The sequence below is a fragment of the Nyctereutes procyonoides genome, unplaced genomic scaffold (assembly GCF_905146905.1).
Source record: "Nyctereutes procyonoides isolate TBG_1078 unplaced genomic scaffold, NYPRO_anot_genome, whole genome shotgun sequence".
Lineage (NCBI taxonomy): Eukaryota > Metazoa > Chordata > Mammalia > Carnivora > Canidae > Nyctereutes > Nyctereutes procyonoides.
This window is the reverse complement of record NW_026575037.1, coordinates 10,533,303-10,549,793: the sequence shown is the minus strand read 5'-3', so window position 1 is coordinate 10,549,793 and position 16,491 is coordinate 10,533,303. Positions and strand designations below refer to the sequence as shown.

The 16,491-nt window shown below is 46.4% G+C and overlaps 1 protein-coding gene across 4 annotated transcripts in view; it reads right to left on the bottom strand.

The window, feature by feature from the left end:
- Nucleotides 1-1,026: 1,026 nt before the first annotated feature.
- Nucleotides 1,027-16,491, bottom strand: part of NMNAT2 (nicotinamide nucleotide adenylyltransferase 2) — a 188,085-nt gene continuing 172,620 nt past the window's right edge. For all 4 annotated transcript variants that reach the window (XM_055319127.1, XM_055319126.1, XM_055319129.1 and 1 more), the window contains 3 exons: nucleotides 3,912-4,013; nucleotides 3,689-3,756; nucleotides 1,027-1,350 (listed from right to left, as the gene is read on the bottom strand). In XM_055319127.1, the coding sequence (XP_055175102.1) occupies nucleotides 1,248-1,350; nucleotides 3,689-3,756; nucleotides 3,912-4,013 (273 nt within the window). In that variant the 3' untranslated portion in view covers nucleotides 1,027-1,247. The remainder of the gene's footprint in view (nucleotides 1,351-3,688; nucleotides 3,757-3,911; nucleotides 4,014-16,491) is intronic.

Genomic DNA, 16,491 nt, shown 5'->3' with positions numbered 1-16,491 from the left:
CACCGCAGCGAGAATGGGTAAGGACCATCAATTCCCATTAGAGCAACAAGCCGCTCTTGCTCATCCTCGACTTACATCATGACAGAAAAATCTCCCAGCCACACAGGCAAGAGATAATTCCAATTAGCAAAGACCTCTAGGGTTGAGTGAATCCCTAGCATATTTTATTTCAGAAATGGCTGCATTATTAGGATTTGGCCTCGACTACGCGATTCTTCTCAGATGCAGGAATGTGGCTAGGTATGACCTCCAAGGGCTTAGGTAGAGACCTGAAGCTTCCTTGGACACACTGGGCTGGCAGAGAACAAACTCTGCCATCACTCACAGCCCAAAGGAGGAACCGTACAGATGCCACCAGGATATGAGGGTGGACTGGCTCTGTGTGATCACAGGCCCGGAGCATCGGGAAAATGGTCTTCTGAACCTAAGGAAATGGACGCAAATTCTTCTGAGAAATGCTACTATTCCCAGACTTGCCTCCCAGGGTTTGGAACCTGAAGGCCTCAGTCCTGAGCCTGGCCGGCAGCTGCTGTGTATGGGGGGGGGGGGGGGAGGGGAGTGTGGGGCGTGAGTGGGCAGGTGGAGGCGGCCTGGCCTTCCTTACTGGTGTGGCTGTCACGCAGGTGCTGAGCGCTGAGGCTGGCCATGGTATCCTATCCAAAGGGAAGTCCACACCACAGGAGCGCATCAAGACTACAAACATAAAGAACCATGGACACGGGTTTCATCCAAATTCTATGAGGAGTGAACAACACCAACACCAACCAAACAAAACCAAACCAAAACGCAAGAGAAGAAAGGAAAAAAAAAAAAGAAAAAGAAAAAGAAAAGAAAGAAACATAGCCCTTCATGGTAAAGGGCATGCTGGGAAGGCGAGAGCCAGAGCCGCCTCCCCAGAGCATGCTGGGAGGACGGGCACTGGAGCCGCTCTCTAGAGCATGCTGGGGGACAGACACCAGCACGTCTCCAGGGACTGCACTTCCCCCAACTCCCACCCCTATTCCCTCACCCACCCCCAACCCGGAGACCAGAGGGGAGTCTGTCCGAAGATGACAGCTGAGTAGGGTATGCTGTGGTTCTCTGCAGGTCCCCCACACCGTGGAGGGTTGAGTCAGCAGGTGGGGAGAACAGTCAAGACGAGGAGTGGAGACACAGAGAGGCAGGAGAAGAACCAGGGGACAGAGACTGGAGGGGCCAGTGTGTTGGCGGAGGACGAGGGGAGAGTGGAGCCGAGGGCCGGGTGGCTGCTAGCCCGAGGCGTTGATGTACAGCTGGCTCTTGAGGATGTAGTCGATGACCGGCTGGGACAGGTAGTCCACCACGTGGCCATCCCCGTGCTGCAGGGCCAGCCTGGATGGGAAGAGACGGGGCTCAGCTGACCCCCTCCCTGACCCAGGCTCAAGGGCCTGGCCCTCGCTTTCAGGGAGAGGGTTTACCCGCCACCCCAGCCCCTGCCTCTGCTTAGGCTGCAGAAAGGCTGCATAGGTTCCCCTATGGGCAGAAGCTCGCTGGCCCCAGAACTGTGCCCCGACCCTGGTGACTCCATTCCATCCTGGCTCTGCCATTTCCTCGCACAGGCGCCCCTGGCAGGTTATCGAAGCCCATCTGTTCGTTTCCTCCTCCGTAAGATGAGGGTAATATGTGGGCCAATCTCCTTCACTTATGAAAAGGACTTTTAAAAACATAAAAGGATGAAACGAGTCATGCAAAGAGCCTTTAGAAGAGCCCAGACACACAGTAGGTATTTAAATGGGTTAGCTACTCTTATTTCATTCCTTTGTGTTTCTCTGCATCGCGGTCTCATGAACATGCATCTCCTGATTGACCACTTCTCTTGCTTCCTACTGGAACCCTGACAGAGAAGAAGGTGACCTCTTCTGAGGAGCTTCTCACAAGCCCCGGTGGCTGTGGAGGAGGGCACCTCCAGGTACGAAAGGGATCCAGTGATGGATGAGCTTCGGCTTCTTCATAGTTGTCCTCTAGCTGCGGTCTGGCTGCTTCCCATTCTCTGCTCCTATGATAGTCTTGGGAATGTCAGGCCCCAAGGAGCTATTTGTAAAAAATGCACATACTCTTCCAGAAATGTAGATTCGACAAGGCATGTGAGCCCTGCCCTGTGAGACCTCTTCAGAGGCTGGCTCGCTGCCTCTTCAGTGCATACACTCTCCTGATCTTGCAAGCACACAAGGTCCCTAAGTGTCTCCCTGCACAGCTCATAGAGAAGCTTCTTGAAAAAGTGGTCTGTACCCATGGTTTCCAAATGCCAATCCCAACTTGATCAGAATCACCCAGGAAGCAGATTCCTAGGCTCATCCAACCACAGATGCCAATTTGGTAGGATTGAAGAGGACACAGGAATTTGTGTGCTTGTGTACTTTTGTGGGGTAATTTTGTTGTGCAGCCATGTTTGGAATCAAATCCCTCTCCTCTCCCCTCATTGGCCATTGTCATTGGGTTTCAACTCTCACCACACAGTTTGATGCTACTCTTTTAATACATAATCACCCTCCAGGGAAGAAGTCCACTGGATCTTTAAAAATGCTGGACCCATCTCATTTCTCTGAAATATGTGACAGATGACAGTGATGTACATCTTTGTGCCTCTCCTGCCTTGGTTCTTGGGCCAGCACTGCTCCTTAGCCTTAGGCTCCTTAGCCTTCTTTTAAATGCTGCCCTTCTTACCGACTTTCCCCGTGAGCTCAGCCACACTCTTAACGTAACTTACACTTCTGTGCTCATGGCTGTCAGTTCTATTCCAGTTCCAGAGCTCTATATTCATATATGTCGCCATTCTACTGGACAGTTCCATTTGGGGTTTATGGTGGAGACTGTTACCTGGCCCCTAGCATCCATTCTCTCCTTCTTCTATTTAATAGAACCTCCTGAGTTTAAGCTGGGCACATAAAGTCCATTTCCCAGGCTCCCTTAAAGCAAGGTATGGCCTTGTGACTGGGGCTGAACTGGTAGGATGTAGGGGGAAGCGATGTGTACAACTTTGAGTCACTTTTTTACAAGCTCCTGCCCTTTCCAGCAGTCATGACAGGAGCTGTGGACCAACAGACAGGGGCTTCAAGTTGAGGAGGTCAGAGATTCAATCTCTTTTGACTTCAGTAAGAGGGAAGTAACATTTCTCTTATTTAAATTGTGACTATTTGGGCTCTTTTTGTTATGGCAGCTTAGCTTGTACTCTTATTAATACAGTATTTTATAAACACTTCAAACTAAAGAGTCTCAAATTAAAAATATCCTCTTCCTCCTGCAAACCAACTAAAACTAGCTAATGACAGCAACCCCCCCCCAAAAGTAAATGACTGAGGGAGTGCCTGGGGGGCTCCGTCAGTTGAGGGTCTGACTCTTGGTTTGGACTCAGGTCATGATCTCAGGATGGTGAGATCGAGCCCCATGTTGGGCTTTGTGCTGTGTGTGGAACCTGCTTAAGATTCTCTCTCTGTGCTCTCCCTTTGCACCTCCCCCACTGCTCGTGTATGTGCTCGCTCTCTCTCTCTCTAAAAAAAAAAAACCCAAAACATGTAAATGACTAGGGACAAATACATAAAGTCCCCAAAGAAGGCTGAATACCAGGCAGCAGGTGTCAGCAAATGTAGGGGTCAGCTGGAACTGAGGAAAGTTGTATTAAAACTTGTAAGCCCATTTGACCAAGGTTCCTCTGGCAGTTTGTCAAACGTACCTGCTCTTGGTTGAGCTGACGACAGACATGGGATGGTTGATGTCATCCTTCACCACCATAATGTTATTCTGGGGACAGAGCAGAGAAAGTAGATTGCCCGCCCCTCACACTGAAACTCTTCGGGTGCCCTCACTCCACCAGCACACCATCCCCCTGCCCCCGTAGGCCCCTGGGAGAAGGAACACACCATACAGCTAGAGCGGCAAGGAGGTGGAGGACTCACTTTGTATTTGCGGAGTATTGAGGAGTGGTTCATGATTCGGTCTGTGTCAGCTGCATCCCGGGGCACCACCACAATCCCAAAGTCCCCCACGATCACCTCCATCTGAAAAAACAGAGAGAGAGTGTCCTTTGGTGAGACCATGACTCCAACCCCTACTGAGCAGCCACTTAGCGGGTAGAATGATCTTCCACATGGAACCCCGAGCTCTGGTGCTACACTTGCCTTCTCAACCCTACCAGTCAGCTCTTTCAAGTAACAACCTGTAACAGTGTTAGTGCAATGAGTGGGAACTTTGCCTGGCACAACAGAAGATGCTTAATAAATACCTCTAGACCGAATGAATCAATGTGCTCTTGCATGTCTGGGCAAGAGCTCTCCAATTCCTGAGGCTCCTGTTGAGTTCATTATGCTGAAAAGTAATAGGAATGACACATAGTCTTTACACGGTAGACGCCCTCACAGGTGACACGGGTCCCACTGCCCAGCAAGCGTACCCCCAGCTCTCAGCCACGCAACTGAGAAAGGGTCACCCATGCCAAAGCTGTTGGGGACTCAAGGGTCATGAGGAGCATGGAAGGGCTTGGAATGCCTGTGTGAGCATGGGCAGTGATGGGAAGAAGATTACTATGAGGTCACTTCTGAGATCAGCCTCTTTATTTATTATGCTTGCTGCCATAATGAGAAATGAAGACTTTTCATTAAGAATAAAATGATTTTTTTCTGGTTATAGACACAGTACAAGCTCTGGAAATTCAGGAGAAAAAAATCTATCACAACCACACGACCTGGACAACTACTCTGAACATCGTGTATTCCTCTCCAGTGTTTCCTTCTCTACACAAAAATGTTATTTTATCTGTATTTTTTACTTAGCATGAAATTGTGAGCATTTTTTCACATTGTTAAAAATTATTTGAAAAAATTAAGTTTTAACAGTCTGATTATTTCATTGTCTGTACTATGATATATATGATATATTAAACCAATCTTGTATTACAGCATGTGTAGAGTTACTTCTGAGGAAGTAATTTTTTGCAAGTATACATAACATTTGTTTGAAGATCTTTATATATAAATCTTTTACCACATCTCTGCTTATTTCCTTAGGATAAGAAGTAAAATAATCAGATGAAAGGATATAAACTGAACATATTTCAAACTCTTAAGACATAATACCAAGTTGCTTTCTGGAAACTTGTGCCAATTTTTATTTTCAAAAAACCTGAAATTTATGGCATTTAATAGACTTGGATCTAGCCCGGGCATATTGCTGTTTAGATCTTGCCAATTAAGGATCCTGGATGGGGAGAGAAAGGAGGGGGGAGACAAGTTGCTTCTAAGGAGCACAGTTCATTGTGCAAGACCTGCTGTGGTGGCAAGGGGCCCAAGTTTTTCCTTCGAATAAGTACCACAAAAACAGACACTATGGAGCACTGTGGCCACTTCTTCTCTATCGGACAATTTCTACCTGAGCAGAATTCCACTCCTCAGTCTGATTCATTGATCATGTTCGAGTATGTATGTATGTGTGCACCCGTGCATGTGTACACATGCCCTTGGGTATTTCCATCACCTTTACCCTACTTCTCCCATTGCTTATAACTGGAGCTAGTTGCAGCTGGAACTCTGATATTGCTGACACAAAAAAACTGGTTGAAGGTGCCCTGGGAGGGAAGTTGTGGAGAGAAGTTAGAAGCTAGGTATAGAATATCAGAGCCTATAAAAAAAAAATATATATATATATATATATATATATATATACATACATATCAGAGCCTCCACTGGATCATGCTGTTTGGAAGATACAGAACATTATACAGCACAGGCATCTATTGGTAGTGTTCAGATGGGAAACTGGCACCAAGCATTTACCCTATAAACCAGGAATGTTAGGGAGAGGCGGGACAAGAAGTTGGAGGTAGATCCACCTCCTCCTCCACAGCTTTTTGCATTGGGAATATTACACTGGTATTCACTACTCAGAAGGTAACCCGAGGCACTGGTTCTCAAATTTGGCTGCACATCAGAATCATCCAAGGATCTTTCAACACTCTTGAAGTCCAGCTCCTGCCCAAGAGCAGTTAAACCAAATCTCTGAGAATGGGACCTAGGTATCATAGTTTTTAAAATTTCCCAGGTGATTCCAATATGCAACCAGCTTGAGGACCAGGGGTCTAAGTACTGCTTAAAACTCCAGGGGAAGAGGTAGGGCAGAGAAAGAGAAAAGAGAAGGGAGGAGAGATGAGGAGAGGAAGGGGAAGGGAGAGGAGTGGGAAGGGGAGAAGAGGGGAGGGGATCCATCCAAGTTGGTATATGTGGACATTCCTCACCTGCCTTTCTAAATGACTCAAGATACCTGGTGTACATGGCATCATGTAGCATCCGACTTCAATTTGATTTTGAGAACTTGGTAGATGTTCCATAAGCAATGAAGGAAATAATAGGGCTAATTAAAGTGAGCATTTTCATTGAAAGCATGAAAACAACGGTTCCAGCCGTTGTTGGAATCCAGCCTCATGGGGAAAGTCACCCTATGGGTGACATTGTGCAGCTGCTGCTTCCCGCTCAGGAACTAATGATCTGAGCACTCAATCAATAACCGTGCCAGGTGGCTCAGTGGGTGGCAAGCAGTTGGGAGACTTTGCTGCTTGAGATGTTTTCTTTTTCCAGAAACAGGTGACAGACTTGCCCCCTGAGAATCTCAGATGAAGCACAGGAGACAGGGTCTACAGGACAAGACATACAACTTAACCACATCCAAGCTGCCTGTCCACAGGAGTTTGGGTCAGAGACTGCAGAACTTCTCTGCTCCTTTGCCCAGACCCTAGGGCACCAGGCTTGATTTTCATGCTACAGGGTATTTGTGTGGGTGTGCATTTGGGGGTAGGGAGAAGTACCAGGTGCTAGATTGGTGAGCTGTACCATAGGTCCCATAGATATCCATCTCATGTAGGGACCTACAATCCGTCACCCCTAATCCCAGTTTCCTTCTTCACCTGGCCTCCTGGAGACCATTCTCTCCTGATTTCTTCCTACCTTAGCAGCTATAATTTTTGGTCTCCTTGTGCTAATTCTTTCTCATGTCCCTAACCTTGACCCATTGGTGTCCCCCAGGCCTCAATCCTTGGACTTCTTTCTACCTATACTCACACTCTTAATGATTTCATTCAATTGCAAAGCTTTAGAGACATACCAAAGGCTCCCAAATTAATACCTCTGGCACAGACTTCTCTCCTGAGCTTCAAACTCATGTATCCAGCAGACTTTTCAATATGCCTACTTAGGAGGGCATCTCAAATCTAAAATGTCCATGGGCCCCTGAACCTTCTGACGTCAATCAGTGAATCACTCACTCATTGTACATCCCTAAAATCCCTAAAATGCTTCTCCTATAGTTTTTTTTTCATTTCAGTAAATGGAAACTCCCTCCTCACAACTGCTCAGGTCAAAGCCTTGGCATTTTCCTTGATTCCTCTCTTCCTCTCACATCCCACATTCCACTTAAAAGGTAACCCATTTGATTCCCCCTTCAAAACAAATCCAAGAATCTGCTCATTTTTCACCATTTCCATCAAGTTTCTGCTGGTCCAAGCCTACTTTGGTAGGTTAAATACTGGCCCCCAAAGATAACTGGATCCTAATCTGTAGAATTTGTAAATGTTATCTTATATGGCAATGTATATGCAGATTTGAATTAAGCTAAGGATCTTGAAATTATCCTACATAATCTAGGTGAGTAGTAACAAGTGTCCTTACAAGAGGGAGGCAGGGGAACATTTAACACGGAAGAGAGAAAATGACATAAAGACAGAGCAGAGAGGCATTTGAAGATGTTCCACTGTTGGCCTTGAAGATGGAAAGAAGGGGTCATGAGCCAAGGAAGGTAAGCAACGCAGCTCTAGAAGCTGGAGAAGGTGAAGACAGATCCTCTCCTGGAGTCTCTGGAGGGAATGGGGCCTTGCCAACAACTTGGTTTTTGCCCAGCGAAACCTATTTTGTACCTCTGGCTTCCAGGGCATAAGAGAATCAGTGTGTGAGTGTGTTGTTTTGTTTTTTAAAGATTTTATTTATTTATTTGAGAGAGAGAGAGAGAGAGAATGAGATCAAGCGAGGGGGAGGGGCAGAAGGTGAAGGAAAGGGAGAGAGAGAGAGAATCTTGAGCAAACTCCTTGCTGAGCGTGGAGCCTGACACAGGGCTCCATCTCACAACCTTGAGATTGTGACCTGAGCTGAAACCAAGAGTTAGAACCTTAACCGACTGAGCGCCCCAGGCGCCGTATGTGTGGCCTTCAGCCACCAGTCTACAGCAACAGAAAATGAATTCAGTCCCATCAGCTCTCACTTGGATTGCTCTGGTCTTCTTGTTTTTCTCTTGCTTTTTTCAGTCTATTCCCAACAGACAGATCAATAGTATTAAAATAGATTGTGCTGCTCCTTGGCTCAAAAGTCTTTACTTAAATATCATCTTCTCAGTGAGACCAGGCTATTTCATTGGCACCATGCACACAGACCCACACGTTAGCCACAACTGCACAGTTCCCACCCCTTCCTGGATTTTATGCTCCTTGCTAGCCTTTATGTCCATGTAACACTTTATATATCTTCCTTGTTCAACCTGATTTTTGTCTCTTTGTCCCTCTTCTATAAAGGTAACCTCCATGAGGGCAGAGAGCATTGTGTGTTTTGTTCGTCACTGTGTCCCTAGGGGAAAAGGCCCTGGCACCTCATATGTGCTTAATAGGAGCTGTTCAATAAGTAGATTCCTGCAGAGTCTTGTCTGACAGCGGTCTTTGAGGCATTAGCCGAAAAACTCTCCCTGTCTCAGGACCTGGCGAGGAGCCCACAGTACTTAATGGGAGCTCTAGGAGGCCCAAAGAAGTTACTCAAAAGATAGACTCTCAGGTCCTATACAAGTAAGGGTGAGCCTACATTTGCAGGTTCCCAGACTTGATCTGATTGGTGAGCAGAAGCATCTGGGGGAGCTTTAAAACCAGTGACAAAAGTAGATCCCCCAGACCTCACCTCAGGAATTTTGATCCAACATGTTTAGGATGGGCTGTTTAGGAGCTTTACAAAGCTCCGTAATCCTTCTGATGTGCACCAACCTCTGAGAAATTGTTGCTATAAATCACATTGGCAGTTGCCTAAGCTGCTAATTCTCTGGCTTGGTTTGGGAGGTGGTGAAAATGAGATTCTCGTGCAACAAACACCTCTGAAGATTCCAGCAAAAACGAGGACGAGGATGTCACCCTTTGCCCTGGAGAGTAGGGGTGGTTGGGGTGGACATTTGAGAACAGAGGAAACACGGGGTTGCTCAGACTCTCCTTACCCATGAGCCTGGCACGGAGCTGTTATTCCAGCTTATTCCACCTGCCTGTTTACAAAGAGTTCTCCGCAGGTCTTGCCTCAGCAGTGGGGAGGTGGGTGAGTAGCCAAGGTAGCAGAGCTGTCTTGCTTGGCAAATCCCTTTCCTGATGCTGACCAATGTGAGCCCATACTGCCAGGCAGTTAGCAGGATCAGAGTACAGTCTTCTCCGCTCCCCTCCTCCAGCATACAACGGGACTCCCTCCCGGTTGAGCTCTGGCCTGTGATGTCTGAGGTGGGGGTCTGTGACATTCATCCTGTTCCAACTTCCTGCTCACAGGCACAGCGTTTTGATCATATCTTTTCATCCTCTGGTCAAAGGCTCCCCAGGGGAGGCAGGAGTGGGGATGGGGAGAGGAAGTGGGAGGGGGTGGACTCTGGTTCCCCAAATGTGGGGAATCTGAAGGAAGGATATGAGACATGTTGGGGCAGGAAGCAACTTGGCCTTGGGAGAGAGAACATTCATGAGGACCCAGGCGGCAAATCTGGAAGGAATGTGAAGTTATGATCATCATCCCTCTGGGAGGCTGAATTTCAAGATCTGCACTGTTGGATTTGGGGGATGCTTTGGGTTGGGGATGCTTTTGGGTTGGCTCTTAGCCAAGTACTTCCCTGGGTACCAGGGAGAGAGAGTTGAGCAAGACAGACATGGCTTCATCTCTTGGATCAATCCCCACCTAGTAGGAGGCAGTAAACAAATGATTGATTATTTCAAGTGTATCTATTGCTATGAAGGATAACAGTAGGTTACTATTAAGTGGCTAATATTTTGTAGTGGCTAATATCTTATGGGTAACTGGTAAAAGTGTGGGCCACACCTCATGGTGGACTTAAAGTCTCTTATGGGCTAACCTCCTCCAACCAAGCTACACTCAGGTACTCTTTCATTCTTTCATTCTGCAAACTTTTATGGCATGTATATGGTAAGTGGGGCACTCTCCTGGTGTTGCCAGATAAGACAGGCAAGTCTAGTGTACTCATACAGCTTACCGTCCCAGTAGGGAGCAACCATAAACGAACATGTAAATAAGAAAACATGAGGTGGAATTAAGTACAAGATTGAATATAAAACGAAATGACCTTTAAGTTAAAACTAAAATGACAAGAAGGGGCCAGGCATAGAAATATCTGGGGTAAGAGCACTCCTAGTTAGGCCACAGCTAGTGCAAAGGCCCTGAGGTAAGAAAAACAATTTAAAAACCAAAACAGTGCAAAGCAAAACAAAATAGGTAGGACTGAAGCACAGAGAAGTAGGAAAAGTAGACAAGGACCAGATCAGAGATGGAGTTTCATTCCAATTGCAAACAGAAGTCATTAAAATGTTTTAAACAGAAGGTTTGACTTCCATTGACAAAAGGATCCAATTTACATGGATTTAGTCAGGCAAGCCTAACTGGTTAGATCCTCTGTAGAATCATTCTGAAATCAGGATTCAGAATCCTGACCATCCCCCCCAGACAGTGCCCTCTTCTCCAGGTGTAGCACCTGGGTGACTTGGGCTCACCTGTGTTTCTTCTCCAGATGAGGGTGTTGACAGATGGACAAAGGACCATCAGTAAGGAGGGAAAGAAACACGTATGAAGGTATCTGTTCTGTGCCACGCACAGTCCTGGGAGCTTTACTGAGTATTACACTGAATCCTTACAACAATGGTCTTCTGAAATATGTGCCTCAATACTCCATTCATAAATGGGGAAATCAAGACTCAGTGAGATATAGTGGCTAGTTAGTGGATTTGAACCTGCTCTGATCAGCTTTAAAGGCTCTGTCTGCTACATCAAACTTCTTAGATCCATTTCTTAAGACTCACATTTTAGTGACTTGAAACTTTTTTGGTTTGAAAATATATTCTATCTTGTTTTTTTCTCCACCCGGGGAGGTTTATCAGGAGCTTCCTCCGTCCGTTACTCTACATCGCCCCCTGGAGTATAAAATTTTGTATCCTTCCATCTGGGTTGCAAAAGATGCAAGGTGTCCAGGAGAAGCCACACTGTGGGTTGGGGGGTGGGGGTGTGTGAAATAGGCCCCACCTATTTCAGTAAAGAATCCTCCACCCTTATTGTGGCCTCTGTTCCTCTCTGGGGGGAAAGCAGGGCAGAGGTTAGTATGATCAGAGATGAGAAAGTGGGAAGGCATTTCCAGAATGGCTCTCTTAAGTGCTAATAAATGAGTGTTCCTTCAGAGGGGTTTCCCAGAGGAAATTATCCCCATTCTCACTTCCAATTTGGGGGTGTGGGAAGGCAAGAGATTCCAGACTCAAGTCGAAAGCTTGTAAACCAAACCAATAGTATCTTTCACACGAGAACCAGAATCTTCCATGATAGGAGCTAAGCCTCCTTCCCTAGAGTCTGTAAATCCGACATTGGTTTTATCAGTGTGGAGGCCTAATCCCCGGGGTGGAAGTGTCCATGGGGCTTCCTGGCTGGGGCTGGACTGTCTGATAAAAACCATCTGAGCCTGAAAGACCAAATGTTTGTCTTTGCTCTATGAGTCCTAGCGCCCTGGGATTTCTTCTGGAGTGGGTAGGGCCCCTGACTTCTCCTCTGTTTATTTTCTTTGGTTGTTTTCCCATAGCTGGTGGATGTAGGAAGCAGTTAGCCCATGGATGGTTGGCTGGAAAACTGTGGGATCCAGCCAATTAGAGCCAGCCTATGGAATGCTGGGTTTCAAGAAGTACAAAAAGAAAGAAAAAGAAAAAACAATTTCCTTACTGGCCCATCTCAGGTGCCTAAAGTTCCACCTTCAGATTTTCATTCCTTTGGGTTAATTATTGACCCTTGCTTATTTAAAATGCAAATACCATTTGAAAGCAGCTAATACCTTTAATCATTAAACTTAATGATTTTTGTCTGTTGGCTGAAAAGTCAAAACCTTCTCAAATAAAGACCAAGCTAAACCTTCTATTTCAACCAGCCAGAACCATCTCCCAGTAGCTCTTGTCCCCACCATTAGATCTTTTACAGCCTTCTCTCAACTCAAAAAGCCCATCTCTTTCCACTCGCTTAACCCAATCCTGCCCATTACTCAAAGCCCAGCTCAAGTGCTCCCCTCTTGCAGCCTGCTATGAAATATCTATCTATCTATCTATCTATCTATCTATCTATCTATCTATCTATCCTGGGGTCCTGGGATTGAGCCCCACATCAGGCTCCTTGCTCAGGATAATCTATCATCATCATCAAGCTAGGGATGATCTATCATCATCATCATCTATCTATCATCATTCTCATTCTTCTCATGTCTTTTATGGATTAGGAATCAGAAGACTTGTGTGACTTCCACTTCACAGGAGTGTGCTAGGGGTTAACTGAGCTGATCCACAAGAAATATCAAAGTATTTATTTATTTATTTATTTATTTATTTATTTATTTATTTTTTATCAAAGTATTTATTATCTAGAAAGTAAAGTGCACATAGTAAGAAGCTTTGTCTATTTTGTTTTCTCTGCTCATTCAGCCCCAGAACAATGTCTGGCCCTTGGTAGGTACTCAATGAATGTTTTAAAACCAATAGATGAATAACAGCCAACATTTATTGAGTGCTTACTAGTTTCAGGAACTCTTCTAAACTTTTTACAATTTTATTTCATGCAATATAAAAAATGAATATAATAAAAAAGATACTTTTAGATTGCAAGTGCTCTCAGGACAAGTAACATGCTTATATTCATCCTGGGCTCTAATAATATGTGTTAAGTTGAAATATTGATTGAGGGATGCCTGGGTGGCTCAGCCGTTGAGTGTCTGCATCAGGATCCCTGCATGGAGGCTGCTTCTCCCTCTGCCTGTGTCTCTGCCTCTCTCTGTGTGTGTGTCTCTCATGAATAAATAAAATCCTTTAAAAAAAAGAACTAAAAATATTGATTGAAGGAAAGAATGCTTGGATCAGAATTAAATTGCCAGACTGCCTTCTTTTATAATGGACAAAGCAGTGGATGGACACAGCAGCTGACAGCATAAGAGCCCTAGACAACTGATTTTATTTGGAGGAGGAGAGTGAATGTAACAGCTTCCCGCTTCACAAATGTGTGTCTCTGGCTGACCCTTTATTCCTTGGCCTTGACTTCCCACAAATGCTGGTCCTTGCTTGGATACCTGCCTTCGTGCCGGTGCCAGGATGATGCAGCACAGCAAAGATCAGGCCCCCTAGGGGAGACTAACTCTGTAATAGAAACCCAGGGATGGGAAGGGCTGTGTGGGGGTGGGGGGGTGGGGGGGGTGTAGAGGTGTCCCTGGGGGTTGATCTCCAAGGTTAGCCCAGGAGCCTGGATCTTGAATACTCTAAGGAATCAAGAATGAAAAAGCAACTGCCAGGCTGCACAAGCAGCTCTTTTGTATTGCACGGAGAGAAACTTGATGGATATGTATGGAATTTTCTGCCCCTGGAATGTAAGGGGAAGGGTGTGTCATTGGTCAGAGGAGGTCAGAATTTACCGTGGGCTAATGGATCTTTGTGCCTAATAGGAAATGCCCAAGGGATGTGTTAGGAGGTAGGGTTGTTCCTTTGACTGTGTGATTAGACTGCTGGATGGAGAGCACACCTTCAGGAATCCCGATAGAAAGAGCTAGAGCGACTCAGCGGAGAATTTGTGACTGTGCTGGAGGAAGCCTTGGCATCCTGCTGTGGAACAGACCAGCTCAGCTGCTTCTGGAGAACAAAGCTGCTCCACAGCCTGCTTTGAGCTTTCTTTACAGAAGGGTGGAGAGACTCCTATTTCTCCCCAGATCTGTCTGAACTAGTGGCTTCTCTCCTTCCTCCAGAATCCTGAGGATTCTGAAGAACATAGGAGGCTAGGATGTGGAGCCAGGGCCTGTGGCCTTCCCAAGAAGCTTGGTTCTTCTCCCCACCTCCTGTCCCCAAGTCATGGGCAGATTCAGGGGTTTGGGCTCCTGGTGACCAAACAGAGGTCTGTGGCAACAAGTAATGGGACACCAGGTAATGAAGAAACCCAGCATAGGTCCATATGCCTTGTCCCTGGTAATCTCATGGACAGGAACTAAAAACCCTACAATGGACCCCTTCCAGGCAAACTCCAGAGGGTAGAATTTTCTAGTAGAATAAGCAGGACTCACCCCATACCCAGTCATTAAAGTAAGGCCTTCCTTTTCTAGACCCTGAGATCCAACCATCCTCAAACAGGGACTGTGGAGTAAGCCATTGAATTACTCACTAGTTAGTAGTTACTAACTAACTACATCCCCCTCTGCCCAGCCCAACCCTATTTCTAGCAGAGAACCAGACCCTGTACCAGAAGACCCTAGTCTCTAATTCGCAGGGCAGTAATCAATGTTTTACAGTCAGTGGCTATAAACTCACAGAAGAGATTTCTCTAGATATCCCGAGGATGAAAGAAAATAGAAAGATACCCTTAGAACAGAAAGAAGAGGTTCTGCGTCCCCCCCCCCCATTTCTACACTAGAAGGAACCTAGGGATCTGTGAAAACCAGATCTCTCCTCCTTCCTAGAGCAAAACCTCCCAGGGGCAAATCCTCAGAAGAAAATGGGTCCTGATGATCATTGGTGGGTGGGGCCCCGCACTGGGCTTCCAGACTGGGCCAGGAGCCCCGCAAGTGGCCACGAATGTCCAGACAGGGAAGGCGTCCGTGGGGACCCTGATGAACAAATGTTAGTGTTCAGGGCCGACGGAAGCCTTTCAGGTTCTGCTAATCAGTAATACAATAACTGAGACTAACTTCCCATCATCCCTGTGGAATAGATCTGGACTTGAATTTTAATTTGATTTAAATAAATCAAAGGTGATATTTCTAGCACACCTCTTTTGTGGGTTGAGATTCACACTCATTATGTAAGGAAACAGCTCCTTGATTTTTTTCCCCCCTCTGCCTCAGGTGCCACAATTCTAAGGACTCCACAGATTGGCTGTGGGTTAAGTTAGGGGACAGAGCAGTTGAGTGAGAAGGGATGGGGAGGTAGAGCTCTAGGCTCCAGAAAGCCTTTTGGCGTGAGCTTTGTCTACTTCACCCAAGTCCCTGCTGCCTGTGCTGTGGATTGGGATTCGTACCAGCCAGGCAGGAGGGATGTGGGTTCCTGCTGGCCCTCTCGTTGTGCTCTCTGGGTGCAGCTGGGCTGGGTGCTCTGGATCTTCAGAGTCACCAACCAAGGGGGAACATAGCTGAATAAGTGAGGGTCTCACTCCACCTTCATGGCTACATTCCCAGTTAATCAACAGCTTTTGGTTTCTCTCTCTCTCTTTTTTTTTTTTTTTTTGGTCTTAACCAACATGTCATTTCAACACCAGAGCCCAATGGGAAGAGGAGAGACCTGGGTCTCCTTTTCTTGGTCTTCAAATGTCAGATCTGCCAACAGCAAGAGAGACCATTTTGGAAAGAAGTCAGAGGACCTGAGGTCAGCAATCTAACTGGGAGGAACAGAGAAGGACTGGCTGTGCTTCCAGGGTCCCTATGCTATAAATTCCAGGCTCCACAGAGGGGGAGGTGTGCTCCTGAGAGGGGGCTCCAGAGATTCCCTGTGCTCGTGTAGGCGGCCCTTCAGGCTGCTGCCCCAGGTGCTGACTTCATCCCTCCAGGATATCCGGGCCTCCCCAAGGGATGTGTCCCCCACAGCTGCCCCCCACTCCCTGATTTGCCTAGCTTCCAGAAAGAGCTCTGCTGAGATCTTGTACACAACTTTGGGTACAGTACTGTTTACTTTCACAGCACCTTGTGAAGTAGAGAGGAAAGTGAAAGTTAATTAAGTCACTTCATCCAGAACTGAAAGGAGGTTTAGAATTTCACCCGCAAGAAATGGTCCAGGGGTGGTGATGAAAGGCTTACACAGCATAATTCATCTGCGGGGAAACTCTCCCTGCCCTCCTGGTCCTCCCACAGCGTGTTAGCACTCACACCCTTCACCTGGAATATCTGTGTGTATGTCTATGAGTTAGTTTAGGTAAATTCCCTTAGGAACATTTGTTGTATGTAAATGTGTGCAGCACTAGGCTGGGCACTTCACGTACACAATCTCATTTCATTTTCCTCAAATCCTATGAGGCAGGTACTATTATTACACCCATTTTAGAGATGGGAAAAACTGAAGGTCTGAACTGAACTGAAAAGATAGATTTTTGTCATGAGCTGTGTTGGAATGGACCTGGAAGCTGGAATCTGATCCTGAGGGTCTTCTCTCCCTCTTCAGAGAAATACATGTATGTACACGAAAAAAATTCATATGCATACGTCTTGCCACCTAATACT